Source organism: Dermochelys coriacea, chromosome 17 (genome assembly GCF_009764565.3).
Source record: "Dermochelys coriacea isolate rDerCor1 chromosome 17, rDerCor1.pri.v4, whole genome shotgun sequence".
Lineage (NCBI taxonomy): Eukaryota > Metazoa > Chordata > Testudines > Dermochelyidae > Dermochelys > Dermochelys coriacea.
The window spans coordinates 12734401-12749437 of record NC_050084.1 but is presented as its reverse complement, the minus strand read 5'-3'; the positions used below and the strand labels follow the sequence as shown (position 1 = coordinate 12749437).

The following is a 15037-nucleotide window of genomic DNA, read 5'->3' as shown; positions in this document are numbered from 1 at the left end:
TACAGGTAAAGAAATTGAAGCTTTCCTATGTGTATTTTTTTAAAGGGTTCATTAACCCCCCCCTTCTGTCAAGACAAGAAAAATAATCCTGTATTCTTAAGGAACAATTGTAGCTACCTTTTTTTTTTCCTGGTGATTTCAAAGGATTACATACCATCTGCTCTGTGAAAGCTGTGAATGGCAGTGCCTTATCTGCTTCAGTTGAATTCCTACCCCCACCTTTTGTATTTCCACATGGTAGTTTGGCATTTAATATGCGGTAACATCTTCCTTTTGTGAACCCATTTTCCATCTGTGCTGTATTATTCAGACCTTCTCAAGGGAATTTCAAACTACCTCCCCGCCCCCCTCCCGCCACTCCCGGAAACAAGTTTTTCATGTAAAATTGTGTTATCAGCCTTTTAAGTTCTGGTTAATTAACAATCCCACCTTCCCTTCACCTTCTGACTCATTAACAATGTGAATTGGCCAATCAAGTATTGACAAGGCCCCAAGAACAAACCTTGCGAGCCTGCTGTATGGTTTTGACACAGGGCTCCAATTCATGATGGGGAAGCAGGGGTGAAAGTAACTTAAAGGACGTACTGGTACCCTGGTGGCCTGAGCAGAGGGTGTGGCCTCAGCTGGAAGAGGCATGGCCTCAACCGAAAGAGGCATGGCCTTTAAATCAAGATTTAAAGGCTCCAGGGCTATGGCTGCGGTAGCGGCGGCTGGGAGTCCCGGGCCCTTTAAATCACCGTCAGAACCCTGCCGCCACTACCCCAGGGCTCGGACAGCGATTTAAAGGGCCTGGGGCTCCAGCCGCTGCAGGAAGCCTGGGGCCCTTTAAATCGCTGGCCTGAGGAAATCGGTCTGGTCCAGCACGGCGTACCAGAGCGGACCGGCTTACTTTCACCTCTGTGGGGAAGGAACATTCAGTTCAGGAGACCCTCACCAGTGAAGATTCAGAAGACTATGGGAAGACATTATTTCATGCTCATTGGCTGTAGCACTTAGGGGTATGTCTGGGTACTTTCCATCGCTTGTGTCTATGGATAGGCAGCATGTTGATACCCTAACATGGTAGTTCCCAAACTGTACCAGACTAAAACCTTGAGTCTTATTCTCTGCTGCTTGGCACCATTTGGGACCAAGGCAAAGTGGGTACAAAATGCCTTCCCAGTGGAATGGTAATGTGTTACTCATTTTGCACACGGGGCAGTGGGATGGAGGATGGAGCCCCTTGTCTGTGTTGCCCAGATCCTCTCATCTCTCATTCAGCAGCAGGAACTGTAACTTTTAATGGGAGTTTAGTTTGTACTGAAGGAAAAAGGTGGTGATCAGATAACACTGTGAGATGAAGGCTATGTAACTACCTAGATAGATAGAGATCACAGGGAACTAGGGTGTGGAGCAGGCCCATGTATATGGGAAGTGAGCACTGGTGGTGCACTGTCTCCCTACCTTGTGCCTCATCATTCTGGGCTGGAGGGGACCTACTGTACAGTCATACAAGCCTGAAGTACCTGTTAGAGCTCCCAATTGTGGAGCCTGGTTCTTCAGCTCCAGTTGTACAGACTCTTGCTTTTAGCTCTGGAGGTCCCCAGTTGAATCCTTGGTATCAGCTAAGATGTCAGCCATCGCATTGGCTCTTCTCTTTAGTGGGAGAAAAGACCTTTTTAATGGTGCCAACTTTCCTGATACTTTAAGACTAAAATAAACCAGGCGAAGCAGCTTTCAAAGCTCTGTCGCAGTCACTAAGGACGAGTGAAAGTGCTTTGGTGGTTGTGGGTCTCCCCCCCCGCCCTTTTTGGATGAGGGAGTAAAATTTCATTAACTTCTTTATTGTCACCAGCTATGCCTGAGCTGGTAAACTTTCCTGACCCTTCTCTGGTCTGCAACAAGTCTCCAGAGATGGACACAAGCTGCAAAGTGCTGCTCCAAGTTTCAAACACATTCGAGATTAGATCCGGGATGCTGAGACCCATTAATTTGTTCTGATCACGATGATGTCTTTATGGTCAAAGCAGCCAATGTTAGTTCTGAAACTGGGCCATGTGGCTGGATCATGAGACCCTATGCATGAACCAAAGTCAGTAACAGGTAAGTTTCACCTTTGGTGTAGATGAAATGGCAGTAACAGCCTTTGCTCTAATATTTAATGTTTTTAACATGTGAAAGAAAAAAGAATCTCAATGCAAGAAACAGATTGTGGGCGCTCAGCTCTGCTCTTAGCTGTTGCTTCACTCTTGGAGTTAATGGTGCCAGGGCAGTGTGCATGCTTTGAACAAATGGAGGTGACCAAACACTGTGCTTGGCACGCTGCTTCAAGTAGTCCATAAACATCGCCAGCAATAACATAACTGCTGTGTTGAACGTATGCTGGGAATGACACACTGAACCTCTCTGCCGAGGGTGAGGAACCCTTGCCAGAGCTGTATCAAGAATCATGGTGGGTTGTTTTTTTTTTTTTGTTTGTTTTTTTTTTCCCCCTTCTCTCATGATGATGAGCTCTTTGGGAAAGAGGCCACGTTCAACAATTCACACTGCTCTGCCCTGTGTCCTGGGCTCCTAGCTGAGCCAACTAAAAGGCATTCTGCAGAACATACATAAACTCCTTGTGTCTGCATAACTTTAAGTCTGATTTGCTGCAGTTAGTCCACAGTCAAGCTCCATCCAGTCTAGGAGCATGGCTCCATAGCCTGTGATTGCCTTTTGAGGCAAAATGATGGCAATCCTAGGACTGGAAGGGACCTCAAGAGGTCATCTAGTCCAGTCCCCTGTGCTCTATGCAATGCTCATACTTCAGTGCCTGTACGTTCTTGGGTGTAATCTGAAGTAGGGTTTGGCCCTCCAAAGCCCTGACTGAGCACCTCCTGTGAAGTGCTGGGCTCCCACTGAAGCTACTGGGAATTGAGGGCACTCCACACTAGAGCTGCTTGGGAATTTTCCATCAGACTAATTTTCAGTATTGCTGAAAAGGTTTCATTTTCAGCCACGTAGATCTAATTGAAAAATTTCATTTTATTGAACTGACTCAAAATGTTTCATTTTTAAAATCAGTTCAGCTGAACATTAAACTACATTTCCCTGTCAGTGCATTGAATTATGGGAGTTATGGTTTGGGCCCCCATTCTCTCTTGGAGGCTGGGCTCCCCAGAGGATATCTCCTATAATACAATGCATATTTCCCTTTGAATGAGCTGTGTAGTGCATCATGGGAGATATAGTCCAGCCAGGGAGCCTGCCCCAAGGGGCATCAAGGTCTAGAAATACAACTCCTATTAGACAGTGTGCCACTACGAGAAAACGTTGTTTGATATTGAACTGACTTGAAGCGAAACCTTTCAGTTCAGTTCAATAAATCGGAATTAAACATTTCAATTTTAGGAATGTCAAAATAAAATGTTTTGACACTTCTGAAAAATGTGTATTCAGAACTTCTGTTCCACAATTTATTATTTTTTTTTTTTAATTTCAACTTTTTATCCCAATTTGTGACAGAAGGAACTGTTGGGTTTTCCCGTGGCTTAGAAATTGTGATTTTTTTTTTTACTTAGCTCTAGTCAATATTTTGTAGGATCCAATTTATTTATAGTATTGCCTATTGATCCTGCCAAACAATGAGGATGCTGAATGTCTCGTAACTAGAGATGGTGTCCAACCCCAATCCCTGGCTCAGAATCCAGTTTGAACTTTGGGAAAATTCAGCTTCGGACACCAATTTTTGGCACGGGTCCCACCCCTATTTAAAAACCACCCTGTTCTCTGATCAAACTGCATGCTCAGTTTGGAGAATGAAGTTAAAATGTGAAGACTGAGACCTGAATTTGCAGTTAGAAAGACCACTTGACTCTGCTTTGAGGTAAAGTGGGCAGAACTTCACCGTAAATGGACTTTCATATAACTGAGAATTCAGTCCTAGGTTCCCTACTTAGTTTCTCCATAAAAGACAAAGGCAATAATGGCACCTAGGTTCATTGGTAACTGGATTCTAGACATGGAGTTTATGCAATACAAGGGGGTGATGTAATGTATTTATTTATCTTTTGGGCATATCAAATTGCAGGAAGCCAAGCCTAGATTTTTTTCTTCTTTTTTTATAGCCTAGGGAACTCTGTTTATAACCTGTGTGAAATTAGGTATAAATGGTGGCTATCCACCAAGGTTTATAAAATCAGGTTGTAAACTTGCTCTTCTTTGATCCTTATCACTGAATATTAACAAACCAGGCAAAGCAAAAAAGACTTTGTGTTCATTACAAATACGAGATCTTAAGCAGCTTTGCACAAGTAGGATCTGCTTCTGAAAGACAAACCCGGAGTTCAACTCCCCCTTCTATCTCCCTAAGCATTTGAGAGCATAATGCATGTTTTGTTCCCCTCTAAACAAAAGGCATCAGGAGTTCAGCTTAGCAGTTCACTGTGGAAAATTTGCAAATATAATCTGGCTGGCATTGCTTTTACCATCCATCTGTCTGTGAGATTTGACATGGATAAAGCTGTGGAATAGCAGAAACTTGATCTGAAACAGTAAGCTCCATCTGACTCACTCGTTACTTCTAGATTCAGAAAACCGTTAAGGTCAGACTGCAACAATGCAGGGGTATAGATGACTTGGGGCATTGGTACTAATGGTATATGCAGCCCTTCACCTTTTTAAGACATTGGTTCATATCAGGAATGGGTCACTAATGACCCAAGTTCAGATGCTTGGCTGCAGACTGTGTGCAGTGAGTGAGCGATCCGAGTTCAATGCCTAATGGCCTACAGCCATGTCCAAAACCCATTTAAGCCTGGTGCTTGGCAGCAGTACATTTATCACCTCGACAAGCTCCATCAAACATACATTAATCTTTGAAAGAAATCAGCTAGTAAATAAATGAAGTAAGTAATCTGGAGATGCACACACAAAAGACAGATTTGATAATGTGACGTTTAATGACGAATGATTTACTGTTCAAAAAGTTAGATACAAATGGGGTTGGGCTGTTTATTTTCAAAGGGGAAAGGATGGATGGAGTTTGCTGCTTCAAAACATTCATTTTCATGTCATGCCTAGATGCTGTGAAACATTTGGAAAGAATCAGGAGTGTGAGTCAAACACTGAATCGTGTCTGTCTGCTATTTCCTGTGGTTCTGCATATTTCTTAGTTATTAGAGAGCGAGTGCATGCACCCTGCTTCTCTGCCCTCCGAAGTGTTCCAGCTTATCTGATCAGTGCACTCCTCAAAGCAGAGGGCTGATTCTCATGTCCGCAATCTGGAGACTCCCCTGGAGTCTTTTGCTCCTGCAAATGATATATAGGTCTTCCTGGGCATCAGTGAGCCTTGGGGTTTGCACAGGATATAATGATGCTTCAATTTTCTATAGCACTTTTAATCAAAGAATCTTGAAACACTTTACAGATATTAATGAATCAAGCATTGCATGACCACTGTGCTGTCGGCAAGTATTATTAATGCCATTTTGAGAATGGGTACAGCGAGGCACAGAGGTTTAAGTGACTTGCTCCAGCTCACAGAGGAATCAGTAGCAGGAACAGAATTTGGGAATCCTGACTCTCAAGCCCACGTTCAAACCACTAATTTATATTCCCTCTCTAGCACCTACTTTGTGAACATTGAAGTGCACAGCAAACTCTGCTGTGGGCTCCAGAAAAGGAGCACTGGAATGATACAGCAGCTTTCTTCAAGCAAATCTCCCCTTCTGTTAATCGTGGTCCCCCAAAAGTTTTCTTACCCAGTTTGCTAGCTTGTATTTCATCTCTTGTATTTTCTTTGGGAGTTTGTGATTTAATAGCAGCACATGTTTGCTTTTGCTGGCTAAAGTAAATAGCTTCTTTCTATATGTTGGATCTGATTTGATTTTTTTTTTTTAAACTTCCAAGCCTTTTCCTGTATGGAGCTAAGATTGACTGACTATTATATTTAATTTGTTTTCAGCGCATCTCCTGGAAGGTCTTAAAACAGTATTATGTAGATTTTATCTTTACAATAACAACATAAAGTGAAATCTAGATCCCATTGAAGTCAATGGCAAAAATCCCATTTGGCTTCAATGGGGCCAGAAGTTCACCCATAGACGGTTCGGAGGTTGGTTGATACAATGCTTTTTAACTCTTGGCCACTAGTTCAAATCCAGCCCTGCTTGGGAGCTAGTGAGTGCATGACTCTTTGTTTTTTAACCATCTGACTTCTCTTTAGTATGAGGGATGATAAAGACCCTGATCTAAACCCCATTGAAATCAATGGGAGTCTTTCCACTGGCTTCCCTGAGCTTTGTATCAGGGCCTAATTAGGATTTCAGAGCTCCTGACACATGGTACTGATGAGTGTGTAGATACAGACATGAAATAGACAGGAGGTTTTGGGTCAGGTCACAAGTGGATATGAGGCCATGTTACAAGACCTCTACCAAAATTACCTTCCCTCCGCCTCCTTTTAAAGGCCAAAGATTGAAGAGGCCCTGGATGCTGAGCTAGTCTCTTGCTCCAACTGCCAGGCCTGGAAGGAAGTTGCCCATCGTGTCCCTGTTCTGCAGAATGTGAGAAGACTTCAGTATGGGTGGCCCTGTCAGCATGACAAACCTTGCTAGCACCAAAATTCACCTGGAACAGAAGAGTAAGGCTCAATAAAAACATAGGTAGACACTTTGCTAACTAATAACTGGGGTAGTTTCCCCTCCAGACCAAACCAACAACAAACTCTCTAAACCTCATTCCAATTTATTTATTTATTTTATTTAAACATATATATGGGAAAGAGATTCAAATATTTAGCAAGGACTTCCTGGCAGCTTCAGCCGCTAGTTTGAATTGTCTAAACAACTTCTGGCTGGTGTGTAAACAGAGCCTTCTGCTTCTATAAACACTGCATCTAAATTGTTGAGTGGGGAAAAAAGCTGAAGCGGTCACATGAAGGGAAGATTTATCACTTCCGTCAGCTTAAACAATTTTTATATTCCTCCAGGGCTTGCAAGTTTGGACTTGTTTTGCTTGGGAAATGTGGGAGGACAGGGACAGTGGGTACTTGTGCTATTGCAGAAGACGGCATGTACATGATCTCTGAGAGACTGGAACGCAATGGATGACCCCTTCGGGGATGTATCTCGTGACAAGAATCAACACACATTTTTAAATCTAAGCATGTATGAAGAGGAGGAATAGTTCCTACTTTGTCTAGAAAGAAAGCAGTAAGCTGATGCACGGGGATTTATCCTCACAGCCCCTATGAAATGCCAGTGTGAGTTACCCCAGTGCAGTAAATCCCCTTGCATTGAACAAATCCTCCCTGATGTCTAAACAAAAGAAATCTCTTCATTCTTCTGATGAGAATCAATCATTAAATAGCATTTGCCAATGCCGAAAATCAACACCCGCTTTTATTACAGCCTATTGCTTCCTTGAGGTGTAAAAGTAACCTGGTGTATTCGGGGGACTCATGCTTGGTCAATATTAAGTTTTCTACTTAGTGAGCCTCAGTAAGTAAGCAACCAATGAGATGTTCTCAGAACAACCCATGGTCTCAGTGAACTCCCCTCTGGGGTGAAGAAAGGAGAGCATGCTGCTTCTGGTCATGGGATAACGAAGAGCATATTGTGCGTTATGGGTACAAGCATACTTTGAGATCAAATGAAAGTGCTTTACAAAGGTGGATAATAAAACTCTCCTTGTTCTGCAGGCAATGAAATGAAACACAGAGAACTGAAATGACTTGCCCAAGATTGTCTCACAATAAGGTCGTGTCTGCACTAAAAACGTTTGCCGATTATAATAATGTTGCTTAGTGGTATTTTTTATACTGGCAAAAACCCTAGTATCGATGCAGCTATTCTGGCAAAAGTGCTATTGCTGGTATAAATTGGGTCCATGCCAGGAACGTTTGCCCTTTGCCAGCACAGCTATGCTATACCAACAATCTTTTTTTTTTTTTTTTTTCTATCGGAGACCTGATTTTGGTCAGCAGAATAGTCTGTTACAGTAGCCACATCACCTGTGTTTTCTTCCTGGCTCTGCTGCTAAGTCACTGTGACCTTGGATGCTTTCCTGAACTGGGTAGTTCTGTAGTTCAGAGGAGCCCCGGATTTCAACCTCAGTGTTCATTTTTTTTTTTTTTTTTTTTTTTTTTCCCCCCTCTCCCCTTCTCATTTCCTATACTCTACAGAGTGATGAGCTGATACTGGTTTGCTGACTTCTCAGTTCAGGTTTTTTCCAAGTTTTGGCCATCTTGGCAACTTCCTGGGTTGGAAAGAAAATCCAATGCAGTTAACTTCTGTCCTTTTTCAGGTGGTTTGGATATGAAAAGTTTGTTGTGCATGGGGAAATTGGGTGTCTCGAATTACCATTACAGGGTGGACCACCATCGAGAATGCTCCATGTTGTGGCTCCAGATTCTGTTGTTTCCCAGCGAGTGATGGGTCTTGGCCTGCAAAATTCTCATCTGCATCCAAATGTCCTTGAAGTCCAAGGGAATTTAGATTCTGAATTTTTGGCTCAAGTCGTTAGAGAGAGACCGGCTGCAGAATGTAGACCTGGATCTGAACTTCCTCAACGCGTGGAGGGAGGCAGATCCAGGGTTTGAGCTGGACAAAAGTCTAACCAGTCCATTTTCTTCCATAGTCTCGGTATTTGAAATTAAGTCCTTTTTGAATCCTGGACATTTCTAACTAGCAAATCCCCAGCGCCAGATCTCCTGAGGCACATTAACCAAGCCAGAACGCTTTCCTACGGAAATGCTGACTAGCTTGCAGTTTGCACACCTGGATACAGTCAGCTGTACTAAGAAAAATCTTTCATTGGCTTAGGACATATAATCAGTGAATAGCAGAATATATCATCAGTCAGACAGGTACAAACAAAGATCAGGCCTGCTGAGGACTGCAGGGTATACATGGCTCCCAATGAGAGAGAGAGAGAGAGAGAGAGAGAGTCAGATATATTTTAAATGAACAAGGAGTACTTGTGGCACCTTAGAGACTAACAAATTTATTTGGGCATAAGCTTTCGTGGGTTAAAACCTACTTCATTGGATGCGTGCGATGGAAAATACAGTAGGAAGATATAGATATTTACACAGAGAAAATGAAAAAGGTGTTGCCATACCAACTATAACGAGACTAATCAATTAAGGTGGGCTATTATCAGCAGGAGAAAAAACTTAATTTTTTTTCCTCAAGTTTTATTTTTCTCCTGCTGATAATAGCCCACCTTAATTGATTAGTCTCGTTAGAGTTGATATGGCAACAGCCTTTTTTCATTTTCTGTGTAAATATCTATATCTTCCTACTGTATTTTCCATCGCACGCATCCAATGAAGTGGGTTTTAGCCCACGAAAGCTTATGCCTAAATCAATTTGTTAGTCTCTAAGGTGCAACAAGTACTCCTCGTTTGTTTTGCTGATACAGACTAACACAGCTACCACTATGAAACCTGTCTCTGTCCTTTGTTTAGCTTGTTATGAGAATCAAGAGAGTAACCTATAAAGAGACTGGATCTTTAAATGGGTGATTCTGCCCATAGAACAGAATAGAGGAAGATGTTGTGGTGAAAGGATCTCCCACTGGCCGGGTAATGTCTACTTGTAGTAAAACACCAGGAACGGATCTGGGCCTCTGCACATAGCAGGATCTCTAAGCCTGGTCTGTTGTCTAGTCCCTCCAGATCTAGGGTTGAGGCAATGTGTTGGCACTGGAAGCCTGAGTTGTAGCTGGGCCAGGCTGTACCCGTTTTGTGGCTAATCGGTCTCCTGGGCCATCAGTGCAAGACCTTCTCACTAAGCATCAGTTCATTTAACAAGAAATGCAGCAGAGCCTGTACCATTTATTTTTGGTTGGGGACACTTTAATTTCTGACAAGACCCTCGACTCCAGTCGAAAGCATCTCTCTGGAAAAGGCTTGCCCGGCCCTGCTGACTTCTCTGAGTATAATGCATGGCATGCTGCTCTTCATGCTGCTCTTGACTTCTCATTTGACATTCTGTAGTTCAGAGGAGCCCTGGATCTCAACCTCAGTGTTGTTTTTTTCCCCTCTCTCCCACTCTCATTTCCTATATTCTACAGCGTGATGAGCTGATACTAGCTTGTTGACTTCTCAATTTACAATAGATTTATCTTTGTGCAGAAAGAAGCTAATGGTTCTATAGCCTTCTGTAAGGAACATGCACTGATATGGGACCATCCTCTGCGTCAAGCCAGAGCATTTTGGGCCTGAAGTCTCTTGGCTGCTAGTTTGTGTTACAAAGAGAGGCTGTGTATTGACAGGGCTGGGCACACTGTTGTCGCTCAACAAACAGTAATTGGGCTCAGTTCATTCATATGGGAAAACTATCCAACAATGGCAAGTTTTGTGTACAGAGGCTCTGCTCCTATTGATGATAGTGGTGCAGGAACTAGCTCTAGGTTAGTAAGGAAGCTCCCTGTAGGGTTCTGCTTGCGCACACTGGCTTGTAGGATTAGAATCTAACTCTCTCTGGGCCAAGGGAGGTTCAGCCAAAGAGATGGGAGAAGAATCTTGTTCGTTCCTATATCCCTTGCCCACATGTTCTAGAATCCATATTCAAAATTTAGCTGCCTCTCCCCAACCTCTAGATTTAATAGCAAATATGGTAGTGAAGTCTTGCTTTACTATGATGCTTTGATTTTTATAAACTATACTACAGTGCATTTCCTCGCATAGCCTGACTGTATTATTGTAAAGAATTCAAAACTAAACTACAGGTGTCAAAGAAAGCAACAAAGTACACTTTTTTGATGCATTGTTCCGGCAGGTTTAGACTTTGAGGGGACCATACAGTCAGATCCCTGTATGGGCTATGGCTACAAGGAGTCCTGTTGAAGTTAACCCTCCCAGGGAGAGATGTGTGTGCAGAGGAGTGGGGTTGTTTTGTTTTGTAGTAAAATATAATATAATATAATATATATATATATATATATATATATATACACACACACTGCTGTACCTTTTCAGTGGGAAAAGCGAGGTCAAAGAAATGCATCTTGCCTTTCGAGTGGAAGGTGGCGAGGCTTGTGATGATGCTCAGTTCCTGGGGAAGTTCAGTTGACAGTCTTGGGCTGGCCTCCAGGAGCGTTCTGTCTCTTGCGCAGACGAGCCTTACCCTTATTGTAGAGAGCTCCATTGTGGCAGAGGAGCAGAGTTGACGACTACACTCTTTATCCTGGGGTTAAGTCAGTCTTTAGATACTTTGGGCCCAGGCCCTTGAGTCCCTTGACGATAAGGCTGGAGACCATGAACCGGAGTTAATAGTCGATGGGGAAGCCCAAGGTGTGAGTGGAGGCCAGGTTGGCTGTGCTCACAGGAGCCAGTGCAGCTGAGGAGATGCTCTGCAGCGGTCTGTAGTGCGTGGAGTTTCCACAGTGCTGAAGGCTCTATGTCCAGGTCTACTGGCCTGCTGCGGTCTAGACGAGAGCTGACGAAGACGTGAATAACTGAGGCCAGGTCATCGTTTGCCAGGATGGGATGGAGTCTCCGAGCCAGCTGGAGATGGTAGAAACATAGCAGCAGGGGTGTGTAAGGCTGAGAGCTCAACATCCCCCAGGAAGTCAGGAGCCTCCAGGACCACTGACTCAATTGACCAATTGTAGGTGTGAACCTTCAGGCACAGGAGACTGGGCCATGGCCGCAAATGCCTCAAAATACTTTCCTCTTGCGCCTTAGCCTCCCCTCTCTCTTGCCTGGGTTCAGCGCCAGCCCTTTGCTGATCTCCTCCAAGCACTGGGCCCTCTGGGGGGTGCTGGGGGTGTGATGGCAGGGGCTGAAGGATAGGTAGAGCCGTGTCACCCATGTAGTGCTGGAGTCCATGCTGTCTGACCGGTTCCCAGCCTGGGCGCATGTAGATGTTGACTGGGACCGGAGAGAACTGATCCTTGTGGGATAAATGACAGAAGCGGGCAGGCAGGTAGGCTCCAGCGCGGGAAGGGAGATGCCGGCTGGGGTTTGGAAAGCGAGGCGGCGCCCTTGCCAATAATAATATTTATGAAATCCCCTCCCGGGCCTCCTGGCTTTTGCTTCTCTTGGGCTTTAATGCCTGAAACCGCCTCTCCTGCCCTGACTGCTCAGCCCCCTGGCCCGGGGGCAGCCTGCTGGCTCCCCCCACCTCCTGCTATACCGGGACCTACCTCCGCTCCAGGGGCAGCGGTTCCCGCAGCGGACCCCCCCTCCCCGCACGTGCAGGGGGCTCCCCGGGAGGGCGCTCGGGTGCAGCGAGCGCCGGCGGGGCCGGGCCGGGCCGGCAGGAGGCTGGCCCCGGGGCAGCGGGTCTCGCCCGCCGCCACCCCGCGGGGAGCAGCCCCGGGGCGCGGCGCTCGCTCGCCGCTGCAGCGCAGCCAGCCGGGCAGCAGGGGGAGAGCCGGAGCGAGGAGGAGCCCGTCCGGATCCCGCTTCCTCCCGCCGCCGGGCCCGCCCCGCTCCCGGCGGCTGCGGCCAGCCCCAGCCCGGCTCCGTCCCGCAGCGAGCGGCGCCCTGCCCCGGGCGGGGGCCGGGGACCCCGCCTGGCCGCCCCCTGCCGAGCCCCCGGGCCTGATTCCTGCCGGGGGAGCCGCCTTTGTTCCGGGACGTGCAACAGTTTCCCCCGAAAGTTGCCGCCGCCGCCGCCCGGCCGAGATGGGGCGCGGCGCCCCCCAGCCCCGGGGCGAGGATTGAGGCGGTGCGGGGGGGGGGCTGGCCGCTCTCCGCCGCACCGGCCGCTGCCCGTGGTCCGCAGCATCTTCCCCGGGGCCCGGAGAAGGGGCTGCGGCTTCGCCCAACTCTCTGTGGGAAGAGCCCCCCCCGCCCCCCCGCCCGTGGGGGAGAAGCCGCCGAGTGTTACCATTAGCCCCGGGCCAGCCCGCCAGCCCCCGGGGGGCGGCCACCTGCCCCCGGCCACTGGGATGCTCTGGGGCCGTTGGTAAGAAGCTCCCAGGATTTCGGTCCCAGTCCTGCGGGTTGGTTTGTTTGGCTTGGCCCCCCCCCCCCCCCCGCGCTGGCAGCAATGCGGGACGATGCCGGTTGTGTTTCTTTCTGGTGAACGAAGCCCTCCAGCTCTGCGTCCCTGCGGGGGCGACCCTCGGAGCGCGGGGGGTCTGCCTTGGAGCTGCCGAGATCCGCTGCCCAGCCACCTCGCTTCCCACCAGAGGCTGCCGAGACCAAATGCTTTTGCATGAAGCCCGGGTGAGGTTCCTGGTGGCTTGGCTATACCATGGGCACCAAGCAGACCAAAGGATGCCAGCCTCCCGGTGCCGGGGAGAGCCCCCAGTCACACAATCCAGGCTCCCGCAAGAAGATGCCAGCTAGGGACCGGGGAGACTTCCTAGCTTCCTTCATGGTGAAGTCCAGTGATAAGTTTGCGAAGAGTGGTGGGAACTTGCCCCCTTATCACCGGCGGATCGGTATGATCCAGGACATGCTGCTGCTAGTGAAGCAAGGGAAACAGGAAGAGGCGACTGAACTGCTGAAACACCTGCGACAGGTGAGTGAGGAGGCTCTGGAGGTTGGAGCATAGGATGGCAACAAGGCTGGGGTTCAGCATAGGGTCCTGTGGGGAGGGTGTAAATGGGAAAGATCATCCTAGCAAGTTCTTGGCAAACCAGGTATTGGAAAACCATTTAAAACTAGGTTTCAGAGTAGCAGCCGTGTTAGTCTGTATCCGCAAAAAGAAAAGGAGGACTTGTGGCACCTTAGAGACTAACAAATTTATTAGAGCATAAGCTTTCCTGAGCTACTTGAATGCATCCGATGAAGTGAGCTGTAGCTTACGAAAGCTTATGCTCAGATAAATGTGTTAGTCTCTAAGGTGCCACAAGTCCCCCTTTTCATTTAAAACTAGGCAGGATTAAATGCTAATAAATGGGAAGCAATCTCTCCTTGGTGAGTGGCATGGACGGGGTAATCTGTAACGCAGCTTCTCCAGGTCTAGCTTTTATCGCATGACTTTCTGGGCAAGGATTCAGAAACTCAGTAACGGTTGGGTGGTCGTTATGTCTAAAAACCTGTAGAAGTGTTAGGACTTCACCCAGTTGTTTCATTTGCAAACTAAACTTGGTGCAACGTAGAAGCCTTCAGAAAGCATCTTTCTCTCTTTTATTGCTTCCAGTGATAGCTTTGGAGTCCAAAATAAGAATGGCTGGTGTAAGACAGTCCCATTTCACTTTCCAAAAGTTCATGTGTAAAGAGCTCTTTAAAGCATCCACAAGTCTCTGGGTATTTTGACCTATCAGCCTTTTGTCTCAAAGATTCTTAGCTCTTTCTTTACAATACAAAAAACACGAACAATCGGCAGCTTTGGATATATCTTACTCTTTTGTTACATACCAGTTGATGGAATTTAGTTCCTGTTTGATTAAGGCTTGTAGAAATTACCTTGGGATCTTTAAAGATGGAAGGTGCTATGTGCAAATAGGGAATTATTAATATACTATCTTACCCAATGCCCCTCAACTGAAAGTCTTTTCCAATCAGGTGTTAACTGAGAGACAGCACAGTCAAAGGTTGGTTTGAACAAGTGAAAAGACAGGCAGAGAGCAATGTTCTCTGTCCTCTGGAGCAGTGGTTCTCAATCTTTTCAGACTACTGTACCACCAAATTTCACTTCACTTAAAAACAACTTGCTTACAAAATCAGACATAAAAATACAAAAGTGGCACAGCACACTATTGCTGACTTTCTCATGTTGACCATAGAATTATAAAATAAAACAATTGGAATATAAATATTATACTTCTATTTCTGTGTATAGTCTATAGAGCAGTATAAACAAGTCATTGTATGAAATTTTAGTTTGTACAGACTTTGCTAGTGCTTTTTATGCAGCTTTTTGAAAAATTAGGCAATTATCTAGATGAGCTGATGTATCCCCTGGAAGACCTTTGCGAACCCCCAGGGGTACGTACCTCTGGTTGAGAACCAGTGCTCTGGGGCACTGAAACAAAAGCAGAAATAAGAGTGGCTTCAGAAGTAAAAGGCCATAGTGGGGCTGACCCTGGTTTGGGGAATTCTTAAAAGGAAACAAATTGGTCTGTAAACTGGTTCACAATTTCCTGAGGTATCAGGTGACAATAAAAGATC

General features: G+C 46.2%; 2 protein-coding genes across 2 annotated transcripts in view; one reads left to right on the top strand and one right to left on the bottom strand.

Moving 5' to 3' along the window:
• Nucleotides 1-3474: 3474 nt before the first annotated feature.
• On the bottom strand, nucleotides 3475-13135 carry LOC119844448 (translation initiation factor IF-2-like). The gene is made up of 4 exons (XM_043499711.1): nucleotides 13105-13135; nucleotides 12115-12956; nucleotides 10938-11473; nucleotides 3475-6588 (listed from the first exon to the last, which is right to left on the bottom strand). The coding sequence occupies exons 1-3, from the start codon at nucleotides 13133-13135 to the stop codon at nucleotides 11165-11167; spliced, it is 1182 nt and encodes a 393-aa protein (XP_043355646.1). The 3' UTR covers nucleotides 3475-6588; nucleotides 10938-11164.
• Nucleotides 12532-15037, top strand: part of LRRC75A (leucine rich repeat containing 75A) — a 182603-nt gene continuing 180097 nt past the window's right edge. Inside the window, exon 1 of the mRNA XM_038376199.2 lies at nucleotides 12532-13442. Coding sequence (XP_038232127.1) covers nucleotides 13173-13442 — 270 coding nt within the window. The 5' untranslated portion in view covers nucleotides 12532-13172. The remainder of the gene's footprint in view (nucleotides 13443-15037) is intronic.

Excerpts from the sequence above, each read along its gene's own strand:
- LOC119844448 (XM_043499711.1), bottom strand. The coding sequence starts at position 13,135 with ATGCAAAAGCATTTGGTCTCGGCAGCCTCTG. Across the intron at positions 12,957-13,104 it reads TTTGGTCTCGGCAGCCTCTG|CGCGGGGGGGGGGGGGGGGC; the intron begins GTGGGAAGCGAG and ends CATTGCTGCCAG. Across the intron at positions 11,474-12,114 it reads CCGCTGCCCCTGGAGCGGAG|CTGGCTCGGAGACTCCATCC; the intron begins GTAGGTCCCGGT and ends TACCATCTCCAG.